Raw genomic sequence first — 18,006 nt, 5'->3', positions numbered from 1 at the left:
CCCAACTTAGTCTACTGCATTCGTTGCTCCCAATGTGGTCTCCTCTACATTGGAGAGACCAAACGTAAACTGGGCAACCGCTTTGCAGAACACCTGCGGTCTGTCCGCAAGAATGACCCAAACCTCCCTGTCGCTTGCCATTTTAACACTCCACCCTGCTCTCTTGCCCACGTCTGTCCTTGGCTTGCTGCATTGTCCCAGTGAAGCCCAATGCAAACTGGAGGAACAACACCTCATCTTCCGACTAGGCACTTTACAGCCATCCAGACTGAATACTGAATTCAACAACTTTAGGTCGTGAGCTCCCTCCCCCATCCCCACCCCCTTTCTGTTTCCCCCTTCCTTTTCTTTTTTTTTCCAATAAATTATATAGATTTTCCTTTTCCCACCTATTTCCGTTATATAAAAAAAAAATTTTTTTACATCTTTTATGCTCTCCCCACCCCCACTAGAGCTATACCTTGAGTGCCCTACCATCCATTCTTAATTAGCACATTCGTTTAGATAATATCACCAACTTTAACTTTAACACCTATGTGTCCTTTTGTACTATTGTTGACATCTTTTGATGATCTGCTTCTATCACTGCTTGTTTGTCCCTACAACCACACCCCCACTCCACCTCTCTCTCTCCGCCCCCCACATACACACCTTAAACCAGCTTATATTTCAACTCTTTCTTGGACTCGAACTCAAGTTCTGTCGAAGGGTCATGAGGACTCGAAAGGTCAACTCTTTTCTTCTCCGCCGATGCTGCCAGACCTGCTGAGTTTTTCCAGGTAATTCTGTTTTTGGTTTTGTCTCCAATAATGTTTGTTTCTTGACTAATATTAAGTCCATCACATGTAAACCTGCTTTGCCAACTCAGGAGAAAACAGTTCCCAATTAAACTTTCACATTCTATGATTATAAGCAAGTCACAAAGCTCAGTTCTTGACAAAATTTGTATTAATATTCCTAGACCCGTTTGGAGAGCTTTATGTAGTATTTCCAGAACGAGAGGTTTTGATTCGTTGGTGAAAGAATAACTAGAAATCATGTATTTAAAAAAGTCTGCCCGAATATAGGTCGTCTGCTCATTTCTTCATACCTCACGATTCTACGCTTTGCTCTTCAGTTGCTCGTAAGAGCGTCCCATTTTCAACTTCAATAATTAGGGTGACCAGAAACCGGGACAGTCCGGCTTCGACCTGGTGTCCGAACAGTTTTCTCCAGCTTGTTCAAAGATCAGGGTTTTCATTTCCACTGTGGCCCCTCCCCTCATATTCCATTTACTGTGCAAAGCCCCCAAAATAACCCCTTCTCACGCTGCAGCTTGGGAATCGAATCCTGACCCTCTAACCGATAAGAAAGCGCCTACTTCCGGTTTAACTGCGCCGGGTTTTGGGCATCCAAATAAACTGCTTTGGAGAGGCGAGTCGGCAATTATGATATTTAAATAAGGTTTCATTCCTCCAACTTTGGCAGCCATTTAAATTTAAGCAGCGAACAAGGCAGCTAAAGAGAGGTGGGGGCTGTCAGCTTCAGCAGGTACGTGCAAGAGGACCAGCACTGCGTACCCCACCCACTGATCCTCCCCAGACCTTTCCCTCACTATCGGTATCCCGGCTGCAGCTTTCCACTGCTGGATTTTCCACCCGGCAGCAGGCCGGCCTCTCAATCTAGCTGAGGGAGGGAAATTGAATTCTGAAAAAAAAAGGTCTTCCTGCCATTAAATTCACCAGAACAGCTGCGTCCCAGGCATTTGTGGGCTCCCTCTGCAAACACGTGCCCACACACCTCTCCACCTCCTCTTAAATATCAGGATCTGTTTGTCTCGCTGAATAAGCGGATGGACCTCGCTTTTATGTCATTTTAAAAACAGCCTCTCCTTCAGTACTGCACTGAAGGATCAGCCAGGATGATGTGTGCAGACCCTGGAGTGGAGCACAATGTTCTGGATCATCAGCGCAGAAATTGAGCCAGGCCGGCACAATATGCAAGCATTTTTTGATTTTAACACCTAGATTATTCTGTTGCTGTGAGGTACCCTGCATATTCTCTTCAAGTTACCAAACGACAAAATGAATTTTAATTATGAAATAAAAACTGAAAATGCTGGAAAAACTCAGCAGGTCTGGCAGCATCTGTGGAGAGAGAAACAGTTAACCTTTCGGGTCCATATGACTCTTCAATATGTACTGGAGACTGCCTTCTCAATTACAACAAATGGAAATGTCTTTTGGAAACCTTTCCCAAAAAGCGTAGATGAGCTGAGATAGCTTCAAATCCAAGGGTCACTTAGTTACCGAGAGCCGCTGCCGGCTGCTGACAAATAGACACTGGTTCACACACACACACCGGTAGCATGAGCCGGGTTCCAGCCGAAGGAGAACAGGAGGCCACCCTTCAAGAGGAGATCTTTAGCGCCTTCCAGCAGCATGCCACAGGCGGCGGACAGTGAGAGAGGGAGCGGGGAGCAGCAGCAGCCAGCTCCAGGCACAGAGGTTGCAGCAAAGACCTGGACAGGGCTGCACTGGCCTTCACTGATTCCCCTCCACAATTACTTTAATACAAATCTGACGATATAACAGCACCCTAAAATCAGCAAAAGGTAATGCAAACAGAAACAACTATGCCAGTTTGATCACAAACTTTTCACACATTTGATTACATGACTGTTGAGTGTTTATGCTACCGTCATCACCTTCAGCTGCCCCGCCCGAGGACGTCTATTGGTTACATAGCATGTCAATCATCACACTACCCCGCCCCCGGACCCCCAATGGTCACACATATCAATCATCACACCCCACGATTGGGCACATACGTCAATCATCACACAGCCCCGCCCCCACACTCTCATTGGGCACAGCCTGTCATTCATCACAGCTCCTTCCCAAGGCTTTTCAGTTTTGGCTTTTGAGAACCTGATCACACTGTCACTAAGATGAGGGAGAACAACACATGAGGTGGTTTCTTGCTGCCTTCCTCATATCTGCTTACACAGGTCCCTGCTTCCCAAATCATCCTCCGCCTGTAAACAGCTGTCACCCCTCGAGGTTCCAACTCTTCTGCCATCAGCGCCAAAAATTGGTTGTTTCCGCTGTCGGCCATGGCTCATAACCCTGAGCGTGGGACCCTGACCTGGGGCTGGGGTGACTCGCAAAAAGGGCAGGGCCGACCACCCCTGATTCAAATAAATATTCTACTGTTGCCATAAAGATATTATTTTGACCGCAAAGGTTTTGAGGGTCCATACAAGTTTCAAATATCTGAATGACTGTTCATGGACCTGCAAATATTTTGATGTCTAAGATGTTTTCTTCAAAACCACCATTCTTTAAAGTAAAGTACCAAAAAGCGTTTGGCAGACGTTCCTTTATTGAGACTATAGGGATACGAGCCACACATCATTTTCACCCACAATATACAATATGTCCTGTGAGAAAACTTTCCTCGTTTGTTTTCAAACACTTATTTTCCTGAAATCTAGTTGGGATTTTTTTTAAATTAAAGCAAAATCGATAATTACTGAAATGAAATAAAGATGGTGAATATTGATTTATGGTCACACTGTAGTAACGTTTTGTATTGTGTGTGAGACAAGTGCTCCTTATCATAACTGATATCGTAATTTATTTTGGTGTAAATCGAAACCAGGACAGCTGGACATTTTTTAATGATGTTCCAATGTGTATCAGTGAAAGTTCTCTCCACCATTCCTCCAGTGGGGCCGGAACGTTTGTTGCGAGTTAATTTGCGGGGAAGCAGAGAGGGGTCGGTTCCAGCTCGCTCGAATATGGAGTCCCGCAGCGGTTTGGGTTGTGATGTTGGTGCCTGCAGTCCGGGGATGGAGTCTGATCATCTTTGACAACAAAATCAGGTCAGATCGCTGGGGGGAGGGGGGAAGAGGAGGAGGAAGGAGAGGTACGTGTCTGGAAGACCAACTATAATCTTAAAACCAAAGAGTCTGGCCGAGTAACAGCACAGGCCTCATAACGAGCAGTAAATAAACCTCGAGCCTGCTTTTAAAAAACTGAACAAGTTTCAGTTCTCACCGAGGCTTGTCTATTTAAAACATCACTCCTCGTTAACCTAGCTTAATCTGGTTAACAGGGATACCGGTCGTAATATATATTCAATTTTCATACTCGGATGACTTCCTGTGGTGTTACTCAGGGACAAAAATTAAATTTATGTCTCCCTTCTGTGACTATTTGCCTCTTTCACCCTAATTCTTTCTGTCTCCTATCCTTGGTTTTCCCTTTCTCCCATTCTGCCGAGCATTTTCCTCCGGATCTTTCTCTCTCTCTCTCTTTCTTTCCGTTTCAACCCCACCTACTATCTGCTTTTTACACACATTATGTCCGCAAGGCCGCCACTCCTTTTCCTCTTACCTTGGCAAAGAGACTTCGAGACAGGCGCAGGCGCCAGGATCCACTTCTCTGCGCCATGCGGAAATCATCTTGTCTTTAAGGGACACATCTACAGGTTTCCTCTTGGGCATCAGTGTATTCTTGAAACCTACCTTGTAAGTATCTAACCCCCTTATAATCGTCACCCCAAACTGTACCTATCTCTGTAACCACCAGAACTTCACTTGAATGGTATGAAATTCAAGATGTTCATATCAGGCATTATTTGTAATATAATAAATGGTTTATTGCTCTTGGGTGCCTTTTAAGCAGAGTATTAACGTTTTACATATCTACAATGGTATGTTACTGAATTCCAAGTGACAACACTGTTAGAACTAAGTTTGCCAGACTGGTATTGCTAGCATTGTCAGACTAGTTTTTTATTTAAGAAAATCTATTGGAGACTGTCTTCTTTTTTACTCTCTCTTTGATTCCAAAATGTACACACCCAATTGACTGTGTTTAGCAACATGTATTATGTATTGGGTAATTCCAGCGTGTGGCTTATATTCTTGAAATTAGTAGGTTTTCTGTAACTTTTGCTGTGTGAGGTGTGGCCCATGATATCTTTCACCCAGGAACCAGACTCATCCTCTACGTAAAAATCCCCATTTAACCCTTTCCCAGCTGCGATTTAGCCAGAGAGGGCCTGGTTCCAATTAAACTCTATTGTTTGAGTGTAGTTTAGGATTAGCTAAATACAAGGTCATTATATCAAGGTTCACTAGGGGTAATGATATAGGTAGGATTTGTTCTGTTTTATTTTTATTTATTTTTCTAATTTTGAATTAACAGAGCTTCTCTTTGTAGGTATGTTACCACAAAATGCCACAAGTAAATGAAGAAAGTGAGGGATTAGGGCTAACTGAAGAGGGCCTTATTCCAACAGACCACAAGCAGCAGCTGTGTAAGTAAAACCCTGTACGTATTTTTTTCATTAAAAAGCTATCAATTGTGGCATAACTGACTTGGATGAAGGGGTCTAATTCCCAATTTGTACTGAGTTTATCTCAGCTGAGGCAACAAGTTGAAATTGCTGCTGTTTGTCTCTATGCCTCGTGGCTAAGGGGGTGGAGAGCAAATTAAGCCAGAGTATCTACTCCTGCTTGTGACCAAGCAACCCCTGATGGAACATCTAATGTGTAGACGTTGAGTGTAAGGGGAGTTATGGACTCGACTGTGGCATCCTCCTGTCAAATACCCTGGTAGCACTTGTCATCCTTGATGAACAGCAAGTCCATGTTTCTCCTGTACTGCGAGCCAAACCACTATACCATCTTATTTTAGTTACCAGTCCAAGTGCAACTATAGGCTGTAGAATCATTACTATAAAGTATATTTTTTTGGAATCTGTCAGCTGAGTATCTTGGGCTACTGGAAGATATAGACAGGATGGTTCAATGGGAAGATAAGTGACAGATGGAATTTAACCCTGAAAAGTATGAGGTGATACACTTTGGAAGGAGTAATTTGACAAGGAAGTATCCAATGTACGGCATGACACTAGGAAGTTCTGAGGAACAAAGGGACCTAGGCGTGTGGGACCATTGATCTCTGAAGGTGGAGGGGCATGTTAGTGGGTGGTGAAAAAGACATATGGGACTTACCTTTATCAATCGAGGCATAGATTACAAAAGTAGGGAGGTCATGTTGGAGTTGTATCGAACCCTGGTGAGGCCACAGCTGGAGCACTGTGTGCAGTTCTGGTCGCCACATTATAGGAAGGATGTGATTACACTGGAGGGGGTGCAGTGGAGATTCACCAGGATGTTGCTTGGGATGAAACATTTAAGTTATGAAGAGAGGTTAGATAGACTTGGGTTGTTTTCGTTGGAGCAGAGAAGACTGAGGGGCGACTTGATCGATGTGTACAAGATTATGAGGAGCATGGACAGGGTGGAAAGGGAGCAGCTGTTCCCCTTAGTTGAAGGGTCAGTCACGAGGGGACATAAGTTCAAGGTGAGGGGCAGGAGGTTTAGGGGGGATGTGAGGAAAAACTTTTTTACCCAGAGGGTGGTGACGCTCTGGAATGCGCTACCTGGGAAGGTGGTGGAGGCGGGTTGTCTCACATCCTTTAAAAAGTACCTGGAAGAGCACTTGGCATGTCATATCATTCAAGACTATGGGCCAAGTGCTGGTAAATGGGATTAGGTAGGTAGATCAGGTGTTTCTCACGTGTCGGTGCGGACCCGATGGGCCGAAGGTCCTCTTCTGCACTGTGTGATTCTGTGATAAAAATTGGTATTGTGATACTTGTCCTATCATGCTGAAATCCTTTAGGTTATATATTAGAAGTATTTTAAATTGAGCCCTGAATTCCTATATTTTCTTCAGGCACCATGCATAAGTCCCAACTCTCTCCCAGTCAGACCCATGCCAGTGTTAAGATAGATTAAATGAAAAATCATTGTTTCTTAAAATAATGCCTGTGTTGTTTTGAGCTATTAGAGGGTTCTAACAATGGCCATGGGATTGGGACTTTGTTCTTAGCCTCTGCTTAGCTCTTTCTAACATCAGTGTGGGAGAGGTTAGCTGAAGACCGTTGTCCTCACTGTATTCTTCTGTTGGCTCTCCTATCCAAATATGCTATTTAAATGCAAGTTATCATTGTTGTAGTATTTTATTGTAACATATTTACTTAATTTTCTTTTACTCATAATTTTTAACACTATGCAGATGTGCTAAATTGTGCACAAAAAACACAGCAAGCGTGTGGTACAGTGTGTGTTAATATCAATGTGAATTGCTTGAGGACACTGGTAGCAACAGGAAAATACCTAACAAAACATGAACACACAAAGAAACATGGAAAGAAAATAGTATATTAAATTTCTGACTCTGTGTCGGCTATTTAAAAAATGGGGCGTGGGGGGCAAGTTATTAACACTACAACATCTTGCACTTTATATAGCATCTTTAACATAAAAACATCCCAAGGCACTTCATAGAACACTCAAACAAAAGGAAGTGGTGACTATTGGCAATGCAGCCTCTTAGTTATTTCCACCAGACTCTTTAAGTGGATGGGGTGGAGTGGATGAAATGGAACAGAAGAAATAGAAGCATCACAGAATACGAATATGTAGTTTGATCAATGCTACCACAGCACATCTGACTCCTTCATAGAACTCCAATAAATTGGTTAAACATGATTTCCCTTTTATGAAACCACGTTGACTCTGCCTGATTGTCTTGAATTTTTCTAAGTGCCTTGCTATAACATCTTTAATAATAGCTTCTAACATTTTCCCTGTGACAGATGTTAGGCTAGCTGGCTTATAGTTTTCTGCTTTCTGTCTCCTCTTTTTGGATAAAGGTGTTATAATTGCTATTTTCCAACCTAATGGAACTTTCCCCAAATCTAGGGAATTTTGGAAAATTAAAACCAGTGCACCAACTATCTCACAAGCCACTTCTTTCAAGACCTTAGGGTGAAGTCCATCCAGACCTGGAGATTTGTCAGCCTGCAGCCCCAGCAATTTGCTCAATGCCACTTCCTTGGTGATTTTAATTTTCCCAAGTTCCTCCCTCCCTTCCTTTTCCAGATTTACAGCTATTTCCAGGATATTACTTGTGTCCTCTATAGTGAAGACCTAAGCAAAATAACTGTTTAGTTCATCCACCATCTCCCTAATTTCCATTATCAATTCCCCAGGTGCACTCTCTTTAGGACTAACGCTCACTTTGTTAGCTTCTTATTTAAATATCTATGGAGAGTCTTACTATCCATCGTTATATTACTTGCTAGCTTTCTCTCATACTTTAATTTTTCCCTCCTTATTAATCTTTTTGCCAGTCTTTGCTGTTCTTTATATTCTTTCCAATCTTCTGACCTGCCACCCGTCTTTGTGTAGTTATATGCTTTTTCTTTAAGTTTGATACTGCCTTTAACGTTTTTTAGTTAACCACAGATGGTGGGCCCTCCCCTTGAGATTTTTCTTTCTCATTGAATACACAGAATATATACATTCCAATGAGAATTGAATATTTGATAATTTAACACCAAAATAGAATCCCAAGTGAAAGTCCATAGCTTTATGCACTAAGCTCTTGTTTCACCTGGTTGTTCTTGAACTTTAAATATTGTGTAAATTTTACTGTTTCATTTTTTTGTTCCTTCAGTCTGTGAGGATTGTCAGGAGTTCTTTGAAAAGAGATGTCCAGTGCATGGCCTGCCATCTTTTATAAAAGATACACCAGTGGAGCTTGGGTTACCATGCCGAGCCTTCTACACACTCCCCCCTGGTCTGGCAGCAGGACCTTCCCAGACTCAGAAAAACCAGCTGGGTATCTGGTGTGTTTCTAAGGCACTTCCCAGAGGAATATTTTTTGGACCTGTCGAAGGAAAACTGGAATGTGATGACGTAAATGGAATAGCATCCTTCATTTCAAAGGAGGTACAGAGTATGTTAGTTAACTCTCCTATCTAAAAGCCCTTTAATATCTGGGGTCTGCATGATAGATGTTGAAAATAGATAGTAACATTCATCAGTCTAAATTATCAATTAAAAGTACAAAGCTGAAAAAAACAGACATGCTGTCAAAGTAGTAGATGCGATTCCATGGGTGGGCAGCACTTGCTGAACAATCCCGAGTGTGCAAAGAATTAAATTAACAACCGGTTTAAGACTATCAGTCGGGCTTGCAACGTAGCTCACTTAGCCTTGCTGGAAGCTACATATGTTCATTTGCAGGGATCTGTCCTCTGCAGGAAAAAGGAATATGTCAGGGCATTGCACCTTTTTTGAATTAAACATATGCATGGGGGACAAAAGTTTCCTGGTGCTTTCTCCAACTTGCCAACCAGTCTGCACCCTTTTCTCATGCAGTATAAATTGTTGCTTCCTTTGAAATTTGACATTCTTGCATCTGTACTGAAAAGTTCAAGAAGAAAAGCTTCGACAGCATGTGTCTTTTTTCTCAGCAATACTCAAGTTCTGTACTACCGGGCAACTAAAAGTACATCTGATATGTGAGCATGCTGAATCTTTAAATTACTGTGGAAATCTTTCATTCCCCACTACAGAAATGTCTGTTGCTTCTTCTCTGTACTCCTCTCTTGATTTTACTGGATGTTTTACAGATTTTGTAAACAATTGATCCAGACCGAAACTCCACGGTAGTTGTCAGTGTGCTTGAGTACTTGGTGTTTAACATTCACACAGCAGTTTTAAGACTTGTTAAGCCTGCTGCAACAAATTCACAAGAAATCAGCTGCCATGTACAGATTCATAGCCACCTACCCCATCAAACACAAGGTACTGCCCCAAAGGGAGAGGAGCAGTAAATTATGAGATGGAGAAAAAGATTTGCTACTTAGCAATGATGAAACAAATCACTCCTGATCTGTTGCAGTACAAATATTCCTTTATAAGTGCACTGTGGAGCAAGTTGAGGATATGCGGTGGCATAATGGTATGCCAGTATTCCAGAGAGTAGTAGTATTCCAGAGAACCAGGGTAATCCTCTGGGGACCCGAGTTCGAATCCCACCATGGTGGTGAAATTTGAATCCAATAAAAATCTGGAATTAAAAGTCTGATGATGACCATGAAGCCATTGCCGATAGTCATAAAAACCCATCTGGTTCGCTATTGTCCTTTAGGGGAGGAAATCTGCCATTCTTATCTGGTCTGGCTTACATGTGACTCCAGACCCACAGTAATGTGGTTGACTCTTAAATAAGCTCTGAACAAGGGCAATTAGGGATGGGCAATAAAAGATGGCCTAGCCACAATGCCCACATCCCATGAACAAATAATAAAATTAGAATATATTTCCGTAAGAATGTTCTTGAAAAGAATTTCAGATAACAAATGGCATTGTTGCAGAACAGGATGTGTTTGGAGGAACTAGTAGTTGTGATTTTTATTCAGTAATCATTTATGTTTATGACTTATCAAACCTATGTTATGTAATTAATGTTAACACCCTCACTTAAGTGAGGTGCATGTAGTTAGAGTACAGTGTAAATCTGACAGGCAGCCAGATCCTCATGTCATCACCTGGACAGTCAGCCTGTGTATAAACAAGTGCAATAAAAAGCGACGGTGGGCTGACTACAGATATGTAATGAATCTGGGTACCTTTCCTTCTTTTGAAAAGGCTTATTTCAAAAGACTGATTGTCTTTGTTACCACAGCTTAGAGAAAACAATGAAAAAGCTGGATTGCCAGAAGCACAGAGGGTCAATCAATCATTCTCAAACTGGATGAGGTAATGCAATCTTTATGTATAAATATAACGGCACACAATAAAGATTCTCTGTTAATGTGGTTTTTATATTTTGGTTTATTCTAAATTCTAATTCAATGCTGCTGACCTGCCTGTTCTCCCACCCCTCAGTTTAGGAGAATTGAGCTACAAAAATCCTGTCTTGATCCAAGAGAGTCAATACTTGACTTTCTGGTGAAACGTGTATGTTGGCACCTTGATCTACAGTAACATAGTGAATCATAACCCCAAACCTCTGAAAACATTCAATAAAGTAATTATCTTCAGTATTAAGGTGCTTTTCCTAATGATGGAAGCTTTCAGCTCCATGTTCTGTCACCAATGTAATTTGGTATTCACAGTTTTAAAATCATTAGAGGAATTGGAAATGACTAGCTGCAGTGCAAAAAGTCAACTGGCCTAGTAAGGTGGTAGCACTGTGATTTAATCAATGACCAGCTCCTATACCTAAGTTAGCATTATCAAACAGTATCTAAAGACTGATGACTCCTCCATGATCGTTATTGGTGCCAGAGCTCATTCAAGCAGAGCAAGTTGAGTCCGCTCAATTATTTTTCCTTTCTTAATTCTCCTTCCCTTGGCAGATGTGAGAACAAGTCAGTGCTGTCACATTGCTTCATCAGGCTACTTGCTGTGAAGTGATAAAGCACATTTATTTCAAACACTTCAACTTGAGTTAACTGACCCACCTACACCTTATCCCAAAAAGGACTCATCCCCCATGCAAGTGTGCGAGGATACTCCATTTCAGTAAAGATGTACAAAACTGAGCAGCTGAAAATGGTCTAAAGAAAACCTGAAACAGTCAAATTGGCCTTTACTCACTCTTTCTGCCTCTTTCCATTTCATGACCATCTGGTAATTTTTCTTATAATTTCATTCTAGATTTTTAATGTATTTTTAATGTCAATTTTAAAAAGGGTCGCCAGTACCATTCACTTACTGCCTGATTTGTTTGTATGCAGACATTTCTGCTGACTTACTCTCTTAAAAAATGCAGATATTTCACCCTAGACTGACCTTAACAGTGGAATACACAGCAACAATTCCGAGGTAGTATATAAGGAATTCAGATATATTGGAGGATGCTGGAGAATTAGCACAGGCTGAATCTAATTGGGAGGTTTAGGTGGTGTCATAAACGTGAAAGCAAACCTCTAATGAATTACAGCTGTCCTATGGACTTCATTCCCATGTGCAATATATACACAGACAATAAGACATTTCTGTAGAAGTTCCATTTTAGTTGTGATTTTACTACAAGATCCCTTTTTTCTCCTCAATTCACAATCCTCCCTTATCCTCAGGTCACATGCTCAGAAGATACCTCTGTGCCCCTGTTGTGCATCAGTGGCAGGACATGCATTGGAGTACTGTGGGCATTTTAAATTGAAAATAATACATTCCTAAATAGTTCAATAAATTGAGCTGTGATTTGATCAAATGGACAGCTGTATCAGAGCATGGCTGCAGAGGCCCAGCCTCAGCTACAGTTGGGTAATAAATTTGAGGGTTTTTTTTACAGATATGCAAACAAGGCAAAAACAAAAGAGGAGAGCAATGCAGTCATTTTCCAGTTTTATGGAAAGATCTACTACAGGGTTTCTAAAACTATCGAACTGGGTCAAGAACTTCTCTTATGGCCAGAGGAGAATCAAGTTCAAGTAATAAAGGATATAGACAATGTGCATGAGGACATTGAGACAGTCAAAGTTCACACAGGTAAATGTGGTATGCAGTTTGCTTCCATACCTTCATGTAGATACCATACAGTTTATGTTTCCATAATTTCAGTTGGATGGACTACAAGTTATGCTTCTAAAGTTCCACATTGATACAGTGTAGCATTCTAAAGCTCATCTAATTGAAACATGGATACTGATTCTGTTTATTGGAAGTGGTAATGCAGAGACTAGCCCCTGCATGCACTCTACATTGAGCTTTGGACACAGTGTTTGATTCATTCACTCCTGGTAGATCAGGCAGACTGTGTTTTCATCACTCTTTCTGGTTGGGTTGCAATATCTTGTCCCATTCCCAGTAGATGGAATACATTCTCTGTTTCTACCTCTCTTGCTAAATAGGGAGCAGTTTTTTTTGTCCCACCATTCTTGCTAGATAGGGCACAGTTTCTTGTTCAATCACAGTCTCTGGCTCTACTATTCTTAAAGGATTAATAAATTTGGGTTTATTCCATTGAGTTTAAAAGTATGAGGGGTGACCTAGTTGAGGTGTTTAAAACGATAATGGGATTCAATTGGATTTACATAGAGCAACCATTTCTGCTCGTGGGGGATTCCAGTTCAAGTAGACATAATCTTAAAATTAGAGCCAAACTATTCAGGATTGAAATTGGCAGGTGGTAGAATTCTAGAACTCTTCCCAGATGGCTGTGGATGCTGGGTCAGTTGTAATTTCAAGACTGAGCTTAATGGATTTTTGATGGGTAAGGGAATCAAGGGAGACAGATCAAAGATGGGTAAACGGAACTGAGGTACAGATCAGCTATAACCTGATTGAATGACTAGATAGGTTTGAGGGGCTGAATGGCCTAACCTGATACCTATATTATGTGCCCAGTAGGAAAGACATAGTTTCTGCCTCTGTCATTCCTGTTAGGTAGAACAAGATCTGTGGCACCATCACATCCAGTAGAAGAAACATTCCGTGCCTACTTTTAAAACACATATCTCCACTATGTGAACTCATGAATAGGGATGATAGGCCGTGGCCAATTGATATTCAGAATGTTCCGTTTATACAAATTATATTTGTTCCCAGAGTGTCTCTACGCAGCAGTTTAACAAAAGTTTAACTTCTGTTAAGAACAAGTTAACAGTAAGCAGCTGATGTCTGTTTTCACACATTGAGGGCTATGTATCAATACTCAAGAGTATACTTCACCTTTTGAGTACTAATTATGCTTAGATATCTTCAGTCCAGTAGAGTTGCTATGGAGGAGGTTTGGTACTATGTCATTTTATACTTGAGTTACTAGGTAATCACCTGTAGTTACATACAGACGAGTTTTTATATTGAATGCTCTGACCTCTTATTAACAGATGTGCTACATGAAGAGCCCATGGATAATGCACCAGCGCATGCTGTTGTCGTGCCAGCCGAGCCTTCTCTGCCTAGGCCACTGTGCAGCAAACCACTTGTAGCTGAAAAAGAGCCAGAGTGCGTGAAAGTGGTGAAAATAGATCAGCCAGTTAAAAGATCACAGCGGCTTCAGATCAAACATAAAACCCAGAACACGTTGTCAGAGAAGAGAGTGAGTTGGGTTGCCTTGGGGCGTCCACCAAAATTAAACCGGCCCAACAACATTGAAAAAATGCTGTTCCCAGCCCCTTTCTCCAAACGGGATGATACTAAGAAACAGCATGACCCTGGGATTGACAAATTGGCACAAGATGTTAGTGAAATTAAGCCCAAAAAACAGAAGAAAATTAATCAGTCTGGACTTGGTGAGAGGACCTTACGATCATCAACATGCAACAAGGGCCCTGGAACTTGTGCTGCTGGGAGAGCTCGAAAGATGCACACTGGGCTCAATTCACAAACACTGAAGCAACAGGTACCAAAACAGGACAGGAGGAAGAAGGCAATGCTGGGAGACAACCAGGAAAAGTCTAAAGAAGCAAACGAGAAATGTTGCGATCAAAATACAGAAGCCAAATCTTTAGAGAATCACGAGACAAAGAAGAAACCAGGTGATGATTTGACCACACCAGACAAAAAGGTGGACGGGCAAAAACCTCCTGCTGAAAACGGAGAGCACATGCGAGCTATTGGCAAACGCAAACCTAAAACCAAATCAGGGGGCAGGAGAAAGTTCTGCCGCCGTGACAGCTCCCAGATCGACCCCAGTGAGAGAAGGTACAGATGTGACGACTGTGGAAAAGGTTTCATCCAGTTGTGCCACCTGAAGAAACATCGGTTCACTCATACTGGCCATAAACCATACTTGTGCAATGAGTGTGGGAAGAGCTACAGCTCTGAGGAGAGTTTTAGAGGTAAAAGAAAGGGGTTACCTAAAATTGTTGTGGTCATTTTCACACCAGAGAATTGATGCTCTGTGGACTTTTATTTTTATGTAAAGTATTCTGGATCTGATTTTTTTGTTACTATGCTAGACCCTTGGACTTTATGGAAGAAAAGCAAGAGAATTCTTCTGGCTTTGTGTTAAACCATTTTTAATATACCTCCCCACACCCTTCACTGTCTCCTGTTGGAATGCTCCCTGTGTCAGTTTGGAGGGTTTGGCAGACTGACATACAGACCTCACCAAGTGTATTATTTCATTGGATTTGCTGCAAGAGGACCCAGCTGGTCTTCTGCATCATTGGCACTCTGCACCTGAACAAGCTGTCTGGCAAATTGCCGCTGATGGAGGATCGGCTGATACAGTCTTGCATCCTCTGATTCAGAGTACATCCTTTTATGCAGAGTACCTGATCTTTAGTACTACATTTACCTGTCTTAAATTTGAGAAAGAGAGAGATATAGAACTTGAATTATGTTGCACCCTTCAGGGCTGACCTCAGGATTTTACAGCTTTTTATTATAGTCGCTTGTAATTAGGAAACACGAGCCAATTTGCTCACATTTCAGTCCCATAAACAACAATGAAATAATTATTAAATAATCTGTTTTAGTAGTGTTGGTGAGGGATGAATATTGGTCAGGATGATGGGGAAAGCTCCCCGGCTCTTCTAATTTTGCCTGGGACTCTTCTACATCCGGGACCACTTGGATCCTGACCTCAATGTGGCCTTGGTCTAAACATGAACGAAAGAGCTGAACTCAAGAGGTGAGGTGAGCGTTTGACTGAGTGTGGCATCAAGGAGCTCTAGCAAAATTGAAGTCAATAGGACTCTGGGGGAAGGCGGGTGGGTGAGGAACACTCCACTGGTTGGAGTCATACCTAGCACAAAGGAAGATGGTTGTGGTTGTTGGAGGCCAATCATCCCAGCCGAGGACATCACTGCAGGAGTTCCTCAGGGTAGTTGCCTAGGCCCAACCATCTTCTGCTGCTCCACCAATGACCATTCCTTCATCATAAGGTCAGAAATGGGGATATTTGCTGATGATTGTACAGTGTTCAGTACCATTCATGTCTCCTCGGATACTGACGCAATTTTAGCCCGTATGTCCAAGAACTGATTGACATGCATGGCTTGCTGGGCTATTCCTGTTTAAAACAGTCTTTTGACCATCTTTTTTTATAGCCCACCAGATGCTGCACAGAGGCGAGCGGCCATTCAAATGTCAGCAATGTGACAAGGCCTATGCATTGAAGCGAGATCTCCGAGAACATGAGCGGGTGCATTCAGGGGAACGCCCGTTCGTATGCGGTGAATGTGGAAAAGCATTTGCCAGGCCACCATCCCTCCGGATTCATAAGAAGCTCCACCGCCTCAAGGCCATGAACCTTGGCAACCCAAAAGCCTGCCGTTGCAGTGTATGTGATAAGGAGCTGGCCAACCCAGGCTCACTGAAGAACCACATGAGGCTACACACGGGTGAAAAGCCATTCACTTGCACGTACTGCGGTAAAGCCTTCAGGCAGATCGGCAATCTTCGGGGCCACCAACGAATCCACACTGGAGAGAAACCATATAAATGCGAGGACTGTGGAGAGTTTTTCTCCCAGTTGCCTGAATTGCGGAGGCACCGGATTTCTCACACTGGGGAGGTCTATCTCTGTACAATATGTGGGAAAACTTTGAGGGATCCACACACTTTCAGAGCTCATGAACGCCTGCACACAGGAGAGAGACCCTTCAAATGTAATGAGTGTGGGAAGGCATATACCCTTGCCACCAAGCTTCGTAGGCACCAGAGAATCCACTTGACTGAAAAGCCATTTAAATGTGACATTTGTGGAAAGGGGTACACCATGACCCAAAGCTTAAAGAGACACAGGGCATCCCACAAGAAAAGCAATGCTCGAAGTTTAGGGGAGGTTGCAGAAGCTATCGCCTCTTTGGAAAAGGAAAGCTCTGAAAGCAAAACTCTTACTTTGACTCCAAAGCGTGTTAGGAAAGTCGGCTTAAATACCGTCAGCCAAGAGAGTGCCGACTCGGGTGGAAACGAAAGTGTGGTTTTAAACCTTTATGTGCACACCATTGAAATGGTGGAAATCCCGAGTGCAGAACACAAGGAGAACATGATGTTAAATACTGATGATCAGAGCTCAGGTGAACCCAGTGTTACATTCCAGCAGGTGGAGCACAATGTAACTTTGGAGACTGAAGGAGTCGTTGGAAACCCCTCGCAAGATGTGGTTGCTCAGGCCCTGGTAGAAAGTCAGCAACCTCTCAATGAAGATATCATAGAAATAATTATCCCGGACACTGAGGATTATGGAGAACGAGTCACTAGCAGAAACTGTGTTGTTGTAGAGCAAGAGAAATTGACCAACAATGCTGTTGTTATTGAGGAGGATATTGGGTTTAATACTGTTGCTGAGATTATAGAGATATCAACTGGCAACTGAACTCCAATAACGGTGTCTTTATTAGTGTGTGTGACTTGGTATTAAAATACATTTCCTACATTTGGGAATCTGATATATTGCATTTGTGGATCCTTTCCACAGTAACAGGCCGTTCTGCTGTGTGACTAGTTTGTTTGCCTAGAAATACCTATTCCTAGATAAACACAACAGTGTACATCCTGGAAGCTGCATCTTTACACTCAACTCCCACAAATTGCTTTGCAGGTGCAATTACATAAGTCATGATTCTCTTTTTATTTATAATGGGTTTATTTATAATCCATTTCCAAAGTTAAGAGTTGATAGAAATACAGATTGGGAGTGTTGCCAGTGGTGGTTGTTAAGCCCACTACAGTGCTTCTAGGATTTCCTGAAGTATCAATGATAAACCGATACAAAAACAGAATTACCTGGAAAAACTCAGCAGGTCTGGCAGCATCGGCGGAGAAGAAAAGAGTTGACGTTTCGAGTCCTCATGACCCTTCGACAGAACTTGAGTTCGAGTCCAGGAAAGAGCTGAAATATAAGCTGGTTTAAGGTGTGTGTGTGGGGGGCGGAGAGATAGAGAGAGAGAGGTGGAGGGGGTTGGTGTGGTTGTAGCGACAAACAAGCAGTGATAGAAGCAGATCATCAAAAGATGTCAACAACAATAGTACAATAGAACACATAGGTGTTAAAGTTAAAGTTGGTGATATTATCTAAACGAATGTGCTAATTAAGAATGGATGGTAGGGCACTCAAGGTATAGCTCTAGTGGGTTTTTTTTTTTATTTTTTTTTATTTTATATAATGGAAATAGGTGGGAAAAGGAAAATCTTTATAATTTATTGGGAAAAAAAAAAGAAGGGGGAAACAGAAAGGGGGTGGGGAT

General features: G+C 42.2%; 2 protein-coding genes across 8 annotated transcripts in view; one reads left to right on the top strand and one right to left on the bottom strand.

The window, feature by feature from the left end:
- Nucleotides 1–1,360, bottom strand: part of prdm11 (PR domain containing 11) — a 191,308-nt gene extending 189,948 nt beyond the window's left edge. For all 6 annotated transcript variants that reach the window (XM_041196776.1, XM_041196769.1, XM_041196768.1 and 3 more), the window contains exon 1: nucleotides 1,091–1,360. The gene's annotated coding sequence lies outside the window, so the exon portion shown is untranslated. The remainder of the gene's footprint in view (nucleotides 1–1,090) is intronic.
- A 2,377-nt stretch (nucleotides 1,361–3,737) lies between these two features.
- znf408 (zinc finger protein 408) lies at nucleotides 3,738–17,195 on the top strand. Of its 2 annotated transcripts, none has more exons than XM_041198140.1 (7): nucleotides 3,738–3,865; nucleotides 5,211–5,307; nucleotides 8,523–8,797; nucleotides 10,542–10,615; nucleotides 12,159–12,355; nucleotides 13,696–14,649; nucleotides 15,865–17,195. In XM_041198140.1, exons 2-7 carry the CDS (start codon nucleotides 5,226–5,228, stop codon nucleotides 17,133–17,135), a joined length of 2,853 nt encoding a protein of 950 aa, XP_041054074.1. In that variant the 5' UTR covers nucleotides 3,738–3,865; nucleotides 5,211–5,225; the 3' UTR covers nucleotides 17,136–17,195. The 2 variants fall into 2 exon arrangements, with proteins under 2 accessions (XP_041054074.1, XP_041054072.1); XM_041198138.1 differs by lacking the exon at nucleotides 3,738–3,865 and adding an exon at nucleotides 3,940–4,513.
- Nucleotides 17,196–18,006: the final 811 nt, after the last annotated feature.

The sequence above is a fragment of the Carcharodon carcharias genome, chromosome 10, assembly GCF_017639515.1.
Source record: "Carcharodon carcharias isolate sCarCar2 chromosome 10, sCarCar2.pri, whole genome shotgun sequence".
NCBI classification, from domain to species: Eukaryota; Metazoa; Chordata; class Chondrichthyes; order Lamniformes; family Lamnidae; genus Carcharodon; species Carcharodon carcharias.
Note: the sequence above shows the minus strand (reverse complement) of the source record. Positions and strands in the feature narration are given on the sequence as shown.